The following is a 19,262-nucleotide window of genomic DNA, read 5'->3' on the forward strand; positions in this document are numbered from 1 at the left end:
TATGCAGTTTGTTGTAGAGACCAGTCTTTCAACACTGTATTATGTCATCAGGAGAGTAATAAGTGCTCGTATCATTTTGTTGACGATTGGAAAGATGCACTCAGGACTGTTATTCAGCACTTCCATGAGTGATGGGAGGTCCTGTCCAGGATCTACCTTCCATTTTAGTTGCTGCATGAACATTGTGAGCTCACTATCAACAATGTCTGTTATAGTGTTTACTTGCAATTGTTAGTGAGACTCTGTCTCCGAAAAAATTTGAGCCAGGTAAACAGGCAACAACAGCACTCATGAAGCTATAAGCGTCGTCATGAAAACGTCTGTTCCGCTCCCTGATTTGTTGATCCAACACCTCATTCCACAGATGACTTTTAATGCTGCCACTTTCCCAAGAGTGCTTGTGATTAGTAAGGCAGACAATTTAACAGGAAGTTTCCTTTCTCGGGAGAAGGCGACATCGATTTTGTGTACGTCATGTTTTTCCATCAGGTCATGCGTTAATTTAAACACTTTCTCAAAATCCTGATTTGTGCTGTCTTTCAACACTTTTAATTTTAATTAATTGAATGCAGTCTGTGACAGATACGGCTGGTGACTAGTCATTTTGTAGCAAAAGTGCTCATTAAAATTTATTTAAAAATGTTTACTAGAGGAAACAGTCTTGGTGACTGAGCATGACTTAGAGTCCCACCTTGTGTCCAAGTTGTTATTGCTATTATTATTATTATTATTATTATTATTATTATTATTGTTGTTACTCAATCACTCATTTATAATTGGGTGTGCCACAATTCAAAGTGGGTGGGCCCAGGGTGGGTGGCTGTGTCACTGTCTGACTTAACAAACACTATAACGCCTACACTGATTTTAGACTCTAACTAGTGTTAACTAGACACCCCTATTCAGTTCAGGCTTAGGAGCCTTGCTTAAGTGCCCAACAGTGGCAGCCTGGTTCTGGGATTTGAACTTATGTTCCCAGAGTTATTTTGTTCTTAGCGTTTTCTTTTCCTAAATTATTTAGAGCTTTAAGATTTATTTTAAATCAAAAGGGTAATTATGCAACACAACATTATTTTTGCATGAGCTTGTTGTTAATAAATCACATGAAGTTATTCTTTACAGGATTTTTGAGAGAAAGACCAGTCTTGACTACTGTTTCAGGATTCATAGATCACAATGTTTTCACCTGCACTGAACACTCTCTGTGCTTTTTATATGTTTTGTTAAGTCTGTATCATAGTCTTGTGCTCATAGAATGCTACTGTAAGAGATGTAGCACTGGTTTAAGGTATGGGACATATGCTTCAGCCAACAATGCATTAGCAAACTTTTGCAAAGGACTTACAGCTTTATTTACGGATTCCATGACATCAATGTCTTGCCATGTTGGAACAAGCTGCTGTTTTTTTTTTTTTTAACAGAGCCAAGGACCCAAGCTATGGTTTTCTCCTGTTCTAAAACCCGCTCAATCATCTTCTATCTTGAACCCCACCTGGTGGGGCTATCTGTAACGAGCTGATGAGGTAGGCTGAGCTCAGCTTGTGCAGAATCAAGATCCCTTCTCTTTTTCCAGCTGAAAGAAAACACACTTACAACCTATTTGCACACTGCAACTGCACTGTGGTCTCTGTGGTCTTTCACATCATGTTCTGTTAAAACAAAAAGCAAAGAAATAGATTTAAAATAGCAGTTAATTATTCTATGTGACAGCAATATTGTGAAGAGCTTTCCCCTTTACATCATGAATCTATAACCAATAAACTCTAAAACTCAAGTGTGACAGGAAAAATTATTAAAAGAAATTATGCCTGAAGACAAAAACTCCATTCTGCATCAACATAATGGGCTGTGAGGCTCAAGTAAGGCTGAAGAGTACAACTACTCCACAGGTCGTCTTAAAAAAAAAGACATTGTACATTTGGGAAATAGCTACTTGTGAAAAAGAATTTGCAGCTTGGCAACTTGTACCGTGGATCAAGAGTGTGTAGTGTTTTTATAAACCCTGAAATTTTGATGGTGTGTATGAGAACCGTGTCCTTAGCGATATGTAACGCCACAGCATCTGTAATTTTTTGCCATCCCAGGGCTTTTTTGTTATATGGACTGTCATTAGAAATAATACCGCTAATGACATCTGGCCTTTTGCAATTTTAAATGGACCTGTTGCATTCGGATGGCAGACTGTTGGCTTGTTTTCATCTTTTAACATAGACCATTCCAGTGGTGGGCCATGCATTTGGTACCTGGGTCTTTGATGGGGACTTACCCAAAGTGTAGCATTATAGAGAGAGAGGCATTTCACAGTTCACAATGGTGAATACCATTTTACTAAAGCAAGAAGCCCAGTTAAGACTCCAAAACTCTACACTACAACTGCAACTGTGCACCTACATCACCTAGAGAAGTTCAGAATTAATATTTGTCTAATAACATGACAAAAACATAAACATAATTAAAATACAACCTACTTTACAAAATTGCAGACTCATAATTTGCTCCGCTCCTCAGAGGCTGTAAGCCAGTGGTACCGCTCATATTCACTGGTCTGGAAGTGGTGAACAAACCATTTCCCGGACTGAGACAAGCTAGCTAGCTTTGGGATTGGCCAACCTCCTCACAATGTCTAGCTTTTCTTGAAATATGTATTTTTAAGTATGTCCGAGACCAAATCAGTTTCTCTTTTTCCGTAGGCATAAAAAAGTCTAACTCTGATGTATAAATGTGTGCAGAGACGTGTCAAACTTGGCTGTAACAGTTTTCCTCTGACCAACCAATCAGATGATGGAAAAATGCTGACGCTATTCTGGGCCAACTAGCTGTGGGCCCTGTGTGGCAGAATTTGAAATCTTATTGTTTAAAAAAACAAAACTATTTATTAAGGATTTGCTGTAAAGCAGCTCTAAAAAAAATATCTAAAATTCTCTTGCAGGCTATCAAGACACGGTTTAGCTCCATCCTTGACAGTGATGAAGCTTTGCTTGCTGCTGTAACCCTGCCAAAATTCAATCTGCGGTGGCTGAGGGATGAAACAAGAAAAGACAACATCAAGATGATTCTGGCAGCACAGTGTCGTGCGTTTACCATTGAGATACCACAGAAAGAGCCACTGCAGTCTCCTGAAAGCAAAAATCATGAAAATGACTTCTTCGCATTTGCTGAGGAGGAGAATGCACATGACGAACAAGCAATTACTATGGACATGAAGATTTGTGAATACCTGAAATCAGCTGATATGGGAAATTTACATGATTTCCCCAGGATTTTTAAGATATTCTTAAAAGCCAACACAGCAACACCATCCAGTGTGCCGTCTCACAGACCAGCGTTTTGAGAAAATACTCCTGAGGCGCTACAATTGTTACTTTGTTAAGAAAACTTAGATGAAACTGTGAAATAAGTATTAAGATAATTCTGTAACATTACATTAAGACAATAATTATTTTGCATTGCAGAAGTGATCTAGACTTTTTTTTTTTGCATAAAACAAATTTTGTTTTGAGGACACTTTATAGAAAACAAGAGTTTTGATCTATTGGAAGCATCATACATTTGTTTTGGCCATTTGAATTTTTTTTTTATTTTAAAGCTGACAGATTTATATTTAATGGGTGATGTTATTTGTTCTCTAGTATCATCTTATTGTTCTTTAAGTTATTAAACATTTTAAATGTATAAGACATGTCCTTTGCCCTAATATAACTTATTTCTTAATGGCAATTATCTATATTACACTGTTTTCATATATTACTGCAGAGGTGGCCAACCAGTCAGAGACCGAGAGCCACATTTTTTACTTTGGTACCGCAAAGAGCCACATCATACACATGGGCACACATGAACATCACCCATCCCTTCCTCTCTCTCACACACACACACACACACACACACACACACACACACACACACACACACACACACACACACACAAAACTCTGCTCAGCCAGATTTATTGTAAATGTCACACACCAACATAATGACAGAAAACACAGACTTTGTTTGTGTTGGTTTTTTTTTGTATGTGCGTGTTCACTTCGCTTGAGTTCAATACGGTATTTTCGTCAAATGCGCATGTGCGTGAGATGAATATACCGCAAAGAAGCGAACACGCACATTTAAAAAAACACAAACACAAACTTCGATATGAACGTAAGAGCCGCATGAAACCAGCCAAAGAGCCACATGCGGCTTGGTGATATATATATCACCAAGTCTACAAAACTATATTTGTTAAATGCTGAAAACTAATTCTAAAAAATATTAAACATTTAAAATATAATCAAATTTAAATCATTGTAGAATCATCTGCTTTATACTGGTGTTATTTGTACTCTTTATAAAAGAAATGACCATATCCACAATAAATAAGTACATACTGTGCCATTAACACAATATCTACATTATATTATGAATGGCTCATAAAAGAAACATGGAACCAGTATGTACATGAGGGGAAATCAGTGATACATGTAGAAAAAAAATTCCTCACAAGCAAACAATCCCACAGTGAAGTTAACATTTTATTTTCTTTAAATTCCATTCATGCATATCAGGGGGGCAGGGGGGTTGTACGGACAATCCTAATGACACTTTACATGGAGTTATGTTACAGCACTAAACCAATACAAGGAGTAGCTGCATCATTTTGTTGATTGAACAGCAAAAGTAATAAACCGTGCAATAACAAAGGAAAAGAAATAAGAAAAAAAAATACAAGAAATGACAGACGAAGCAAACAAAAAACAAAGATTAAAATACATAAACATTAACACAATGTTCAACCATAATACAGGTAAAAGGTAGTGTCACACAAAAAGCCAACGCACATATATACAATATAGATATATACATATTGTATCACCCTTGAATTGGACAATAACAAAATACTCTGTATGCTTCTCACTTCTCATGCCCTCGCCCCAACACCCCCCCCCCCCCAATCATCCCCAGAGGGAAAAAAGGACAATTAAAAAGACATATATTTACAACAAGCACAACACCACACCAACAATTAATAAAATAGGCCTCAAATACCATACCTTGTTGGCAGTTTTCTCCCTTAATTGTAACTAGGCTTCTCATTCAGTCCCCTTTTATAATAATCTCTCTGGCAGGTGCATTTCCATATGTTTACTAAAATTAGATATATATTTTTTTTTTTACACAACACTCGCACAATGGTAGGAATTTTTCTTTTTTTTAAACCACTACTACATTAGTTGCGTTCAGACATTGTCAGCTCAATTCTCAGACTTTCTCTTCACTTGAACTATATAAAACACCTATTACTTGCTATTTTTAAAATGTAGCTTGAACCCTTTCCCATACATTTATCAGCAAATGATTTTCATATCCAGGGTCACAGTACCTATAGCATTTGTTTCTAAACAGTCTGTTTCTGGGTAGCATATGAGGACCCAAATGTGGTGCCAAATGAAAATGTTTTGAGGATAAAGGTCTATTCTGGATGTAAAGTATATTCTCCCAATTAGATGCTTAAACTAGGGAAGATTGGTCAAAGTTGGCTTGTGATTACCTTTGATTTGGCCACTATGCCATATATGATAGGGGGAAAAAGAAAAATGCCATGGAATTGACACATCCTAATTTCTTAATTAACATGACACTTTCGTTTAATGTTTTTAATATGAACTGAAAAGCAAACTAACTGATACTCACCTAGATAATATCCTGACTTTGTCAGTAAGTCAGCTGCAGCCAAATTTGACCAAAATTTAGGACTACCTTTGTCTTTCATTAAAGGCCACTAATATTGCAATTATATGTCTGTATTTTTAATATCTGGAATATCTGTACTAGGCATTGAAATGTATAAATGGGATTGTTTGTTTTCTTTGTACAATGTTTAAAATAAAAATAAAAACTTAATAAAAAAAATTTAACTGCAGTAGTTGTGCAGATTACAGTAATATTTTCTATTTATTTATTTTGTTTATGAATATTGTGAAATCATATATGAGGAAGACCCTGGCAACTTTAATTTAGATTTTTGGCTCTTCATAAGAAAAAGTTTGGGCACTTCAAACATGTACAACAGCTGAAGTTGTGCTTCTAAAATCTTTCAATTTTAAATCTGCACAAATGACAAATAAGCGGTTAAGAGCTCTAGGCTTCATAAAATTGGGCCATGGTAAGGGTAACACTCGGATGCAAAACTTATAACCTAACTTATATAAAGAGGCAAAATGAGCTGAGACAATAAAAAATATCAAGCATGGTAGACCAGTAGATGCTAAAAAGACCAAAAGACATGGATAAAAGTGCATTCACAGAACACAGAACTACAGGGATAAAATACAACAATGTTTTGAATGCAAGATTCTGGAGAATCTAATATTAAAGATTACAAATTGGATGTAATATTTTGCAAAATAGCATCAACAATAACATTAACTAAAGCCTATTTCACACTGAAAACTACATTAATTGCCAGCACACTTTTACTGGCAATGTTGAGTATTTATCAGCATTTTACTCAGATACATACATTTGTTGCCATAAAAATCCCGCTACACGGAATATATATATGTGTGTGTGTGTGTGTGTGTGTGTATTTATACAGTACAGACCAAAATTTTGGACACACCTTCTCATTCAAAGAGTTTTCTTTATTTTCATGACTATGAAAATTGTAGAGTCACACTGAAGAAAATCAAGGGCTATTTGACCAAGAAGGAGAGTGATGGGGTGCTGCGCCAGATGACCTGGCCTCCACAGTCTCCGGACCTGAACCCAATCGAGATGGTTTAGGGGTGAGCTGGACCGCAGAGTGAAGGCAAAAGGGCCAACAAGTGCCAAGCATCTCTCAGGGAACTCCTTCAAGACTGTTGGAAGACCATTTCAGGTGACTACCTCTTAAAGCTCATCAAGAGAATGCCAAGAGTGTGCAAAGCAGTAATTAAAGCAAAAGGTGGCTACTTTGAAGCACCTAGAATATAAAATTTTTCAGTTGTTTCACACGTTTCTGTTATGTATATAATTCCATATATAATTCCACGTGTTAATTCATAGTTTTGATACCTTCAGTGTGAATCTACAATTTTCATAGTCATGAAAATAAAGAAAACTCTTTGAATGAGAAGGTGTGTCCAATCTTTTGGTCTGTACAATATATATATATACACATACATACTTACACACACACGTGTGTGTGTGTGTGTGTGAGTGTATATATGTATGTATGTATGTATGTATATATATACATATATATATATATATATATATATATATATATATATATATATATAAAAAGAAAGAAATCTATGAATATAATGGAATTTACATAATATTCTAAGCTTGCTGTAACTTGTGATACTAATACCATGCTCTCAATCTGACTAATTTAACATGTCTTTCATTTTGTACTTTTTCAAGTTCTTAATTGTTTCTATTCTCTTTAATAGACTGGCTTTTCTTTTTGTTGTTGCTTCACTGTGTTGAATTTGTTTTTAATCTAAAACAGCTTCTGACTTTGCTTTTAATAAATTAAGCTGTTAATAATTACAGCTCCATGTCCAAGTATAAACCTTTCCTGACTACTTGCCAATATTCCTACATAAAAGTGCTTAAGTTAAAAGGGTGTGAGTAAGTAATTAAATACATATGGAAGTCTTTCAAGAACAATATGTATTGTGACAGTGTGTGGTCTCAGCTGTGGCATTTTCAGATGTAATTTTGAGTGTGTAACCAGCCTCAGTCAAACATAAAAACGAAGCCGTATAATGGCTCTTAAAATATTGCAACACTATTGGGCATCACAAAAGATGTTTGTAAAGTTTTGTTGGACACAGAATGCAGCGTGTTTGCGGGACTCAAATACCATTTCAGTTATATTGATACATTCATAAATATGTAAAAGACAGGGTTTCTTAAGTCATTCCATCATTACAACCCAAAGTAAGTGGCATAAAAGGAACAATAATCGGTATATTCTGTAATACTGAAAACTGTAATACAAACATGATTGTCTATAGATCATATTCATGATAACCAGTCAAAATATCACAAATTTTACACTAAATGTTTACCATAATGAGTAATCATACACTCTTAATAAAAGTAACTTCAATAAACAAAAAAAATTAGGCATTTAGCTTGGCCAGGGTCAAATTACAAGAGTTAGAAATTACTGATTATAATCTTTAGCCCTAATTTGCAATACTGCACAATTAACCTGTTAAATGTTCATGATAAAAATGGGAATATATTAAAAATGCTTAGGTAGGCATGTAGTCCAATAATATTTTTGCTTTTACTTCTGTGGCTTCTGCAGATGGGTTGATTGAATATTCATCAGTGACAGGGTCACAAATGGCTTGGAGGTTTTTTCATTTTTATTTTTAACTGTTCTGAATTTTTCTCTCTATAATAAAGCATTTCTCCAATATTCTTGTTTCTACACCAAATACTAGTACTGTCTTACGTGAGTCCTTGATGGTGCAGCAAAACAGCAAGTAGATTAATGTTAAAGGGTATAAAACAGAAAAATAGCATGCTTCATAAAAATGTGGTGACATAAGATCCATGCCTTTGTTTTGCTGAGCTATGCAACAGGCCGTCTCCACAATATTTGCTACCTTTTTAAATTATCCATGCAATTTTTTTTTCTCAACAACAAATGGCAAGAATCTATTAAATAAAACCAACTGTACATGCAGGATATGAAAGTGATGGTAGAACAGAAATGAACATGAGATTAATAAAAAGTGAGGTCTGAATCAGTGTCAGTTTCAGATGCACCATTTCACACTGTTAAAAAAGTGATTGGAGAATGATACATCACAGACAGCAAAGATACAAAGTACAAATACTGCAGGTAATGGAGTTAACTTTACATACATCTTATGAAGCACACCAATCATTAAAAAGACAATGGATAATCATTTGCTAACTCAGAGATTTGATTTGGATGCTTGGCATTGTTTGTATAAGGTACAGTAAAGGTTCAGGTGATATGTGGAGCACCCAAGTTAAATAAAGACCTAGAAAACCTGTGGCACTGTGCAGACAGAATGACCCAAGAACTATTCCTGTCTGAAAAGTGGCCTGCATTTTAAGAGGGGAAATAGAATCATGAAAGAGAGCCAAAAGGCAGCTTAGCCTGCACCAGGAGATGGGAGGAAGAAGAATAAACCAAACATTTCACACAAAAAAATAATGATGATTAAAAAAAAAAAAAAAAAAAAAAAAAAAAAAAAAAAAAGTCTCACAAATAATATTGAGGACAGGAATAAGAGTTGGCCTAACAACTGACTTGCAGAAGGGAGTTAGGAGACTGAATAGAGTTTCAGGCGCCACAGAGAAATGGATGGAAAAGAGGGCTTTACATTTAACATGAACATGAGCTTTGTCCTTTGGACAAGTACAAAATCAATCACTTTAACATTTCCTAGTAAACGTGATTGTCTTCAAAGTAATGTTTTGTTTGTTTTTGTTTTCATTTCTTAAAACACCAGAACAAGAGTCTCTTTTTGCTCACATTAACGACACTTGCACTTTTTAAAGCGCCCTGTTCCAAACTGCTTCCCGCCTTGGGGCATGCAGATATCTTGGGACTAGCCCTCTCTCTCTCTCTCTCTCTCTCTCTCTCTCTCTCTCTCTCTTGCACACATACACACTCATCTTCCAAGCGACTCTCTTATGTTGCCTGCACCACCTTCTTTTATATAGGGACAGGGCTAAACAATGGAGTCCCAGTCAAAGTCATCCTGGATGTCGTCAGCAGGCATGCGGCGCATTGGAAAGTTTCCAGTAGGCATCATGTGCTGCTGGTTCATCTGTGCATGATGGCCTATAAAGTACACACACCCACATCAGCCTTGCCATACACAGCATGGAACCTCTATCACCTAATATCTTGCAGAAACATTAATTATCTGCATTACTTGCATAAAATTCTACATGCATTACAGGTTTATACACAAACAAAATAACCTAGTATTATTAAATTGTACTAATGATTGGAGTGACGATGGAACACCACTAACCTGTCATGGCATTGGCTGTGCTGTTCATGGGGGGCATGTGGGGATAACCTGGAGGAGCCATCATGGCAGTCATGCTCTGTCTGGAATCCATGTACATATTTCCTGAAAAATAGTAATTGACACCTATTCACTGACAAAAAGAAACCACAAATGTCTGAGAATATGGTGATAATTTCAGCTTAGATTTTGACTTTAATAGGAAAGTCAAGATCTAAAGAGAATTGTGCAAAAAATTTTGCTTGTCATTAAATTCGAGCAGCATCTAATTATTTATTTAAAATTATAAATTTTTTCAATTCATTCATTGAATTCTTTTAAAATGATATTATCTAAATATATTTTTCAACATTTCTTTACAACAATTTAATTAATTAATGCTACTCCAGTACACTAGACATGATTGATGAACATATAACTAATAAGAATACAATGTTAATGATATTTGTCATTTAGACTGCCACAAAGAATACAGTCAACTCTTCGTCATAATTGTTTGCATCTAGATATCTTATCTTCATTTCAAGCCCTGATTTGTAAAAATTTTGACCAGACAAATAAAAAATAAAAGCCAAATAGTTAGATGTCTAACCAAAACTTAATCAGTGCTCATAACACGAGTTATGTGCTGAAGTGAGGAAGCATTTGGGTTGTGACTAATCAGAAAGAAACATGACAAATGTAGAATTCATCTTTACAAACACACAAATAAGCTAGCATGGCTTGATAAACACAGCTGTTCAACCAGGCACAACACACGTTTAATTGCACATATCACATTTCAACAACTGAATAATACAAATGAAGGGGCACAAATGAGACATTTATAGAACTTTTGAATAATTCATCTTTTCTCTGCTTTTGGGTTGGGGTAGAGCTGGGTTGGGCACATGTTCCCATGATCTTGTTAGGATTTTACATTTATGGCATTTTGGTAGACTCCAGAGCGACTTAGAACTGAGCAGGGGAGATTGAAGGGCCTTGTTTAAAGACCCAGCAGTGGCAGCTTGGTGGTGATGGGATTTGAACCTGTGACCTTCCGATCCAAAGTCCAATGCCTTAACCACTGAGCTCCCACCTCCATTTTAAAGGAGTTGTACTGGAGATGTACCCATGGCTTCCGAAACGTGTAGATATTTTGTACATATGCTTATTTCAGGGGAGCAAACCTCTTTGAGAAATGTTTCTGAACCTTCACGTTTTAAATCGTAAGTGTAGAAACACTTTGGATTTTACACACTGCCAGGAAGAGCTGCGCTGGACATGACTAAAATGGTATGCAAACTCTGCCATACAGTGATAGCATATTGTGGCAATATGACCAACTTGAGTGCCCACCTTGCTCGACACCATCCCGAGCTAAATTTCGGGCTGAACGCCAAACAACCTGCAGCATCTCAACAAACTCTGGATGTGACATTGAGTAAATTACCATGCACTTCGGAGAAGGCAAAACGCATCACAGAGTCGATTGCTCTTTTAATCTACAAAGACATTCGACCATATAGCATTGTGGAAAATGCAGGCTTTCGAAACATGATCTATACTTTGGAGCCGAGGTACGTTATTCCATCGAGGAAGCTTTCCGCAGACACAGTCGTGCCTAAAATCTATGATGAGGTTGCGTCAGAAGTAAAAAAAAAACTGTTTAAGCAAAGTTTAACGAGTCGCACTTAGCTGTGATGCCTGGACATCGCGAGCTACGGAGTCCTATGTTACCCTGACAGCCCATCACATTACAGATGACTGGTATTTGTCTTCTCACATGCTAAAAACCAGAGCCTTACATGAGAGTCACACGAGGGCAAATCTTGCAGAGCTGCTTCGTGGTGTAGCGATTGAATGGAACTTCAATAAATAAAAAAGACCCTGCTTTATTCACAGACAATGAGTCTAATATGGTTATCGCTGCCCAATTAACCGGCTTTCTCCATATTAAGTGCTACACACACACACTCAATCTGGCCTCACAGCGCGCACTTGAAGGTTTTATGGTTCAAGGTTCTTTATGCACTATGTATGCTCCTGAAATAAAAAATTCAGAAAAATGTGATGCATTGTTTTTGTTAATATAACTCTTATACAGTCTCTAAGGGTATGATCAAGTATTTGCCATTGTCTAATCTTTATTAAGCAAACAAAAATCACAATTTAAAAAATGAATCGCAATAGCTACAGAATCGCAATATGTATTGAATTGCCAGATTAGTGAATCGTCCCAGCCCTATTTCTTATCCAAATTCACATCCATTTTGTGGACTCTGAAGTTCACACAAAATTATATAAATAAAGCATGTGGTCTTAGATTAAAAAAAAAAAAAAAGGTTGTGGGTATAAAAAAAAAAATAATACCTGTATTGATGTGCGGACTGGGCTTGGAGGGATGCATAGTGCCATGGCAAACGGGTGGCTGCACTGCACCTTGTGGCTGAATGACTCCAGTTCGGGCAAAGAATTGGTTGATAGAGGAACAAAGATCCACAATCTGAGTTGGCTCCAGAGACCAGTTATTCAGTTCGGCCTGCCTCATGCTCTCTCTCAAACCTATAGGGCCAATACAAAAGCAAACAATGAAAGCATGCTTCACTGATTGCCAAACAATTTAATTAAGTAATGTAGCACACCAACCACCAAAATCATTTCTCCATTTTTTTATTTCCATTCAACCATGGCTACAAGCATGTTAAAGGCTCCTTTTACCCTTATTAAAGATAATCATTTTCATAAGCAACCTTTACATGATATCTAATTAAACTCTACTTTGCAGTTTTACAGCATAATTGGATAAACCCAGCAACCCACTGAACACAAGAGTTGGAGAGGTGTTTAATTTTTATATTAGATCACTTTCCTACACACCATAAGATGTGTATAGTATCATGACAACCCTATTACAAACTGAACAAAAGCAGAGAAGTGCGTCAAAGAAGAAGAAAAAAAAAAAGAAAGATTATAAATCAACAGCAGCTTTATAAAAGCAAAGTGATGTAACTAGTCCCAGTTTACTCTTGTAAGCCAACGTGGTTAACACAGTAGGATAACATGGCTTTACAGTGCCATTTTTATTTAGCGATGGAGCATGCTCAAAAAGACACAAGGTTTTAGAATTAATATGTTTATGTTGAATATATGTACACAGTGAAATCAGAATTGGCAAAAACTACCAAGACCCTACTTGCCCTTCTTTTACAGTTTTGAGTAAGCAATATTACTCATTCTAACAAACTGTGCAATTAAAGAGATTAAGCTTTACGATTTAATTTTGTGGTGTAAAAAAGTAAGGGTGTGGTCAAGAATCCGCTTGGTAACAAACCGGCAGGTAACACGTAATGTGTCTTATTACGGTCAGTATGCCTCTTTAAACGTTCAGTAACTGCTATAAACAGTGAGAGAGTGGCTCAAGCAGGACTCAAAACGACACGACATGAAACGACACGACGTGACTCAAACAACCCCCCCCCAAACACACACAAGCGTGAACATGACAAAAGTAACAATTTAGCTTCTCAGATTTTTTTTAAGGTCTCCTGAAAAGCACAGGCAGAATAAATGCAAGCCCAGCGCTACATTATATAGTTACATTCAACTTATATTTTGTACACTCAGGCTCACAAGTATTTGGACAGCAACACAATTTTCTTTTCCACTTCTGCACAACACTGCAATGTCAACCACAATTTCAAACTACTAAGTGTAGACATTCAGCCAACCCAGCCATTAGGGTTGTACAAACCCGGATAAATGTCGAAGTTTGTGTTAGGAAGGGCATCCAGAGTAAAACATGGCAAATCAAATATCCACCAGAACCAGAATTTTATACCGGATCGGTCGAGGCCCGGGTTACCAACGACCGCCACAGGTATTTTGGCCAACAGGGTACCAGTGGAAATTGGGCTACTGTTGGCCAAAGGAGGAGAAGGAGAGGAGAAAGACGTCTACAGAGACAAAAGAGAAAGGAGAAGTGTAAGAGAGTGGAGGTTAAAGTTGGTACTTTAAATGCTGGTACCATGACTGGTAAAGGGAGAGAGTTAGCTGATATGATGGAGAGGAGAAAGGTAGATATGTTGTGTGTTTAGGAGACCAAGTAGAAAGGGAGTAAGACCAGGAACATTGGAGGGGTCTGTTTAAATTGTTCTTTTATAATGTGGATGGAAAAAGAAATGGTGTAGGGGTGATTCTGAAGGAAGAGTACAGTAAGAGTGTAGTGGAGTTGAAGAGAGTTTCTGATAGGGTGATGATAAATGTCATCGGTGCTTGTGCTCCACAAGTGGGTTGTGAGATGGAGGAGAAGGAAAAAGTCTGGAGAAAAAGGAGCATAGGGTGACATATAAGTGTGGAGGAACGTGCACACAGGTGGACTATATTCTACGTAGGAGATGTAACCTGAAAGATATTGGAGACTGTAAGGTGTAACGTGGGAACAATGTAGCTAGACAGCATCAGATGGTGGTCTGTAGAATGGCTTTGGAGGTGAAGAAGAGGAGGAGAGTGAGGACTGAAAGAAGAATAAGATGGTGGAAACTGTAGGAGGAAGACTGTAGTGTGAGATTCAGGGAAGAGGTCAGACTGGGGCTTGGTGGTGGTGAAGAGGTGCTGGATGATTGGGCAACTACTGCAGAAGTGATAAAGGAGACAGTTAGAAAGATACTTGGTGTGACATCTGGAAATAGAAAGGAAGAAAAAGAGACGTTGTGGTGGAATGAGGAAGTGCAGGAAAGCATAAGGTGAAAGAGGTTGGCAAAAAAGAATTGGGATCGACAAAGAGATCAGAAAAGTAGGCAGGAGTACAAGGAGATGTGGCAGCAGGTGAGAAGGGATGTGGCAAAAGCAAAGGGAAAGGCATATGAGAAGAGGGACCGAGCTGGGAAGGATGTGCTGCAAGTTAGAGCAATAAAGGATGGAGATGGAAATGTGTTGACTAGTAAGGAGAGTGTGTTAAAGGTGGATGAAGTATTTTAAGCAGCTGTTGAATGAGGAAAATATGAGAGAGAGAGAGAGAGAGAGAGAGAGAGAGAAGGTTGGATGATGTGGAGATGGTGAAGCAGGAAGTGGATAGGTTTAGTAAGGAGGAAGAGGATAAAGAGTGGAAAGTAGGTAGGTTGCAGAAAAGTTGGTGAAGGTGAAGGAGTTCAGGTACCTGAAGAGTGTGTTAGAGAAGTAAAGAAAAAAGTGCAGGCAGGGTGGAGTGGGTGGAGAAAAGTGGCAGGAGTGATTTGTGATAGAAGGGTATCTGCAAGATAGCAGGTCACACTGTGGTGAGACCTGCGATGTTGTATGTTTTAGAGACAGTGGCATTGAGTAAAAGACAGAAGGTGAAGCTGGAGGTAGCAGAGTTGAAGATGTTGAGATTTTCCTTGGAAGCTACAATGATTTACAAAAGTTAGAAACAAGTTTATTTGAAGGACAGCTCAAGTAGGATGTTTTAGAGACAAGGTGAGAGAGATTAAGATGTTTTTTTTTTTTCTTGCTTTCATCGCTTTAAAATATCAAAATATCGTTTTGATTTCCTGCATCCTTCACTTTCCGTTGGCTCCGTCTCGTCTATTTTTGCTTTCAGAAGAGCGCTTTTTTTCCCCCTGTTTGAAGGTTTGAAAGCAGTGAGTGGAGGATATTCACCAGAACTAAGAACACACACTACAGTAATCACATTAAGGGTACGTAATTTCTCTATTATGGCGAGCATCCAGTTCATTTAGCGTGTGAAGTGTGACATGTTCAGTAAGTCTTTCTCCATTGTTAGCGATAATTTTATCTGTGAAAAGTGTAAGCTAGTTTGCTCTTTGACGGAGAAGATCTTAGCATTAGAGGCGCGCATCCAGAGTCTAGAGAGAAGTAGTGAGTGTGAAAGCAGTCCAGGTTATGCAGGGGAAAGTCTGGATGCCCTAGATGAAGTTAATATTCCCCCGTCTCCGGCATTAGAGCCCTCGCTGCGGGGCGAATGGGTGAAGACTCGGCGGCATACTCGCAAAGCCAAAGCTAACGCTAAGGCTCGCCCACGGGAGCACCATTCCTCTCCGCTTCGCGTGTCCAACAGGTTTGCTCTCCTCAGTGAAGCATCCGCTGAGAAACCTGAAAGAGCTCTGGTTTTAGGAGACTCCATTCTGAGGCACGTGAAATTAGCTAAACCTTTAGGGGTACCAGCAGCACAGGCTATGTGTATACAGGGAGCCAGGGCGCCGGACATAGCAGATCAGCTTAGATTCCTAGAAAAGCACAGGTTCTCTAAGATAGTTCATCACACAGGAGCTAATGATATACGCCTTCGACAGTCAGAGGTTACTAAGAGTAATATTATAGAGATGTGTAAATTAGCGAAGGCAATGTCCGATGCTGTAGCATGCTCTGGCCCCATCCCAATGCGACGTGGCAATGTAGCCTACAGCAGGTTATGGTCGCTGAACTGCTGGATGTCCGAGTGGTGCTCCAAAAACAATGTGGGCTTCATTAATAATTGGAGCATTTTTGAGGGCAAGGCTGGCCTGTTAGGGCGGGACGGTATCCATCCCACTTGGGAAGGTGCTGCTCTCATTTCTTGTAGTATAGGTAATAGTCTCAGAACAGCACTAGTTAACAAGTGACTGTCTAGAGCCAAGGCCAGGGAGCAGACAGACAGGCTTAACCGACCGTCTGCTAGCTGCACAGAGTCGTCACTCAGGATCCACTATATTGAGACTGTGTCTGTCCCCCGAGCAAAACCAAAATATAGGAATTATCAGAAAGTCTGTCTTAGTAACCTGATTAGCATTAAATTAAATAGGACTAAACGCACAGCCAGCACCTCTGATCTAAAAATAGGATTGTCGAATATTAGATCTCTCACGTCAAAAGCGCTTACTATAAACAAAATTATTACCGACCAGGAGTTTAATATAATGTGTTTGACAGAAACATGGATTAAATCGAATGAATATGTAGCATAAATGAAGCAAGTCCTCCTGGGTATGGTTACATACACCAACCCCGTCTAAATGGCAGAGGAGGCGGAGTCGCAGCTATCTATAATAATAATCTAAACGTCACACAAAAGACTAAACAAAAATGCAAAACATTTGAAGTTCTTTACACCAACATAAAATATTCAGTGTCCGAAAGCAGGTCCAGCCAGTCAATTCCATTAATTATTATAAAAAAATATTTATTTTGATATCAGGAAGACTAGAGTCAGTTGAAATTAATCAGAATGTTATAGGACCCACTCATAGTGGTGGACACACTCTCGATTTGTTGTTAACATTTGGATTAAAAATAAAAAACGTAGTCATAATTCGACAGTCTGAAGCTATTTCAGACGATTATCTAATCTCGATTAAAATCTGCCTCAGTCATTGCATTTCTACCTCACCACGTTACCGTGTTAAGCATACTTTCACGTCAGCTACAGCAGCGCGTTTTATCAATAATCTTCCAAAAATTACGATATTAGATAGATCTCCGTCAGACCCCGCAGAGCTTGACTGGGCCACTGAACACCTAGAATCAACGTTACGTTACACTCTAGACGATGTAGCTCCCCTTAAGACCAAAATGATCAGGGAGAAAAAATTAGCACAGTGGTATAATGATCATACGCGCACCTTAAAACAGACCCCTCGAAAACTAGAACGTAAATGGCGTCAAACAAAATTAACAGTATTTCAAATGGCATGGAAGGAGAGCCTCCTAACTTATAGAAAATCTCTTAGTGCTGCCAGATCAGCATATTTCTCCACCCTCATAGAAAATAACAAGCAAAATCCTAGATTTTTATTCAGCACGGTAGCAAAATTAACAGGGAATAAAAGCACTGCACTAACATGCACACCATCATTAGGTAGTAATGATTTCATGAACTTTTTTAATAATAAAATTGAGAACATCAGGCAAGAAATCCAGACGGTTGATATAAATCCAAATTATTTTACAAGTAACCCTGTAGACAGCAGCGTAATTATAGCAGACAATCAACTACAAAGCTTCACTCCTATTCAAGAGAATGACTTAATTTCATTAATTTCCTCATCAAAATCATCAACCTGCATTCTCGATCCCTTGCCTACAAGTTTCTTTAAACAGATAACTCCAGAGATAATTTAACCTGTTTTAAAAATAATAAACTCTTCCATTAGCACTGGTTATGTACCAAAATCCTTTAAACTGGCAGTTATCCACCCCCTTATTAAGAAACCTGACCTTGACCCATGTCAGCTGTCCAACTACAGACCAATATCAAATCTCTCCTTTATATCCAAAATATTAGAAAAGGTTGTAGCACAGCAGTTATGCTTACATCTACTGAGGAATAACATTTTTGAAATGTATCAGTCAGGATTTCGGCCTCATCATAGCACAGAGACGGCAATAGTTAAGGTGGTAAATGACCTGTTATTGGCCTCTGATCAGGGTTTAGTCTCCTTACTTGTTTTGCTCGACCTTAGTGCAGCTTTTGACACCATTGATCACACTATACTACTTGCTAGACTTGAGAACGTTGTTGGAATAAAGGAAACAGCTCTCTCTTGGCTCAGGTCTTATTTGACTGATCGCTATCCGTTTGTTGATGTAAATGGTGTGTTCTCCACACTCTATGAGGTAAAGTTTGATGTTCCTCAAGGAGCTGTCTTAGGCCCACTGCTTTTCTCTTTATATATGCTGCCTCTTGGTGAAATCATTCATAAACATGGGATTCGCTTCCATTGCTATGCTGATGACACACAGCTGTATATTTCAGCAAAGCCAGATCAGAGAGATCAGCTTAATGTTGAGAAGTGTGTAAAGAACATTAGACAGTGGATGCTTAATAACTTTCTTCTGCTAAACTCAGATAAGACGGAAGTACTTTTACTAGGACCACATGCAGCTAGAAGTAAACTTTCCGATTACGTAGCATCTCTGGATGGTGTTTCTGTTTCAGCGTGTACGGCTGTCAAAGACCTTGGTGTGATTATTGACCCGAGTCTTTCCTTTGAGTCTCACGTGAATAATATCACCAGGATCGCCTTCTTTCACCTTAGAAATATTGGTAAAATTAGAAATATGATGTTGTTACAGGATGCAGAAAAACTAGTTCAAGTGCATAAATAAGCTTCAGTTAGTTCAGAATGCAGCAGCAAGAGTCCTCACTAGATCTAGGAAATATGACCACATCACCCCTGTTTTAATCAGTCTACACTGGCTCCCAATCAAATCTCGCATTGATTATAAAATACTACTACTGACGTATAAAGCACTTAACGGTCTTGCACCGCAGTCTCTGAGTGAACTTCTGTACCAGTATGATCCTCC

General features: G+C 37.9%; 1 protein-coding gene across 2 annotated transcripts in view; it reads right to left on the reverse strand.

Moving 5' to 3' along the window:
• Nucleotides 1-7,427: 7,427 nt before the first annotated feature.
• foxj3 (forkhead box J3) overlaps nt 7,428-19,262 on the reverse strand; it is a 124,955-nt gene continuing 113,120 nt past the window's right edge. For both annotated transcript variants that reach the window (XM_083534156.1, XM_083534155.1), the window contains exons 10-12: nt 12,354-12,545; nt 10,005-10,106; nt 7,428-9,808 (exon numbers count right to left, since the gene is read on the reverse strand). In XM_083534156.1, the coding sequence (XP_083390282.1) occupies nt 9,696-9,808; nt 10,005-10,106; nt 12,354-12,545 (407 nt within the window). In that variant the 3' untranslated portion in view covers nt 7,428-9,695. The remainder of the gene's footprint in view (nt 9,809-10,004; nt 10,107-12,353; nt 12,546-19,262) is intronic.

This window comes from Silurus aristotelis (genome assembly GCF_946808225.1).
Source record: "Silurus aristotelis genome assembly, chromosome: 28".
NCBI lineage: Eukaryota > Metazoa > Chordata > Actinopteri > Siluriformes > Siluridae > Silurus > Silurus aristotelis.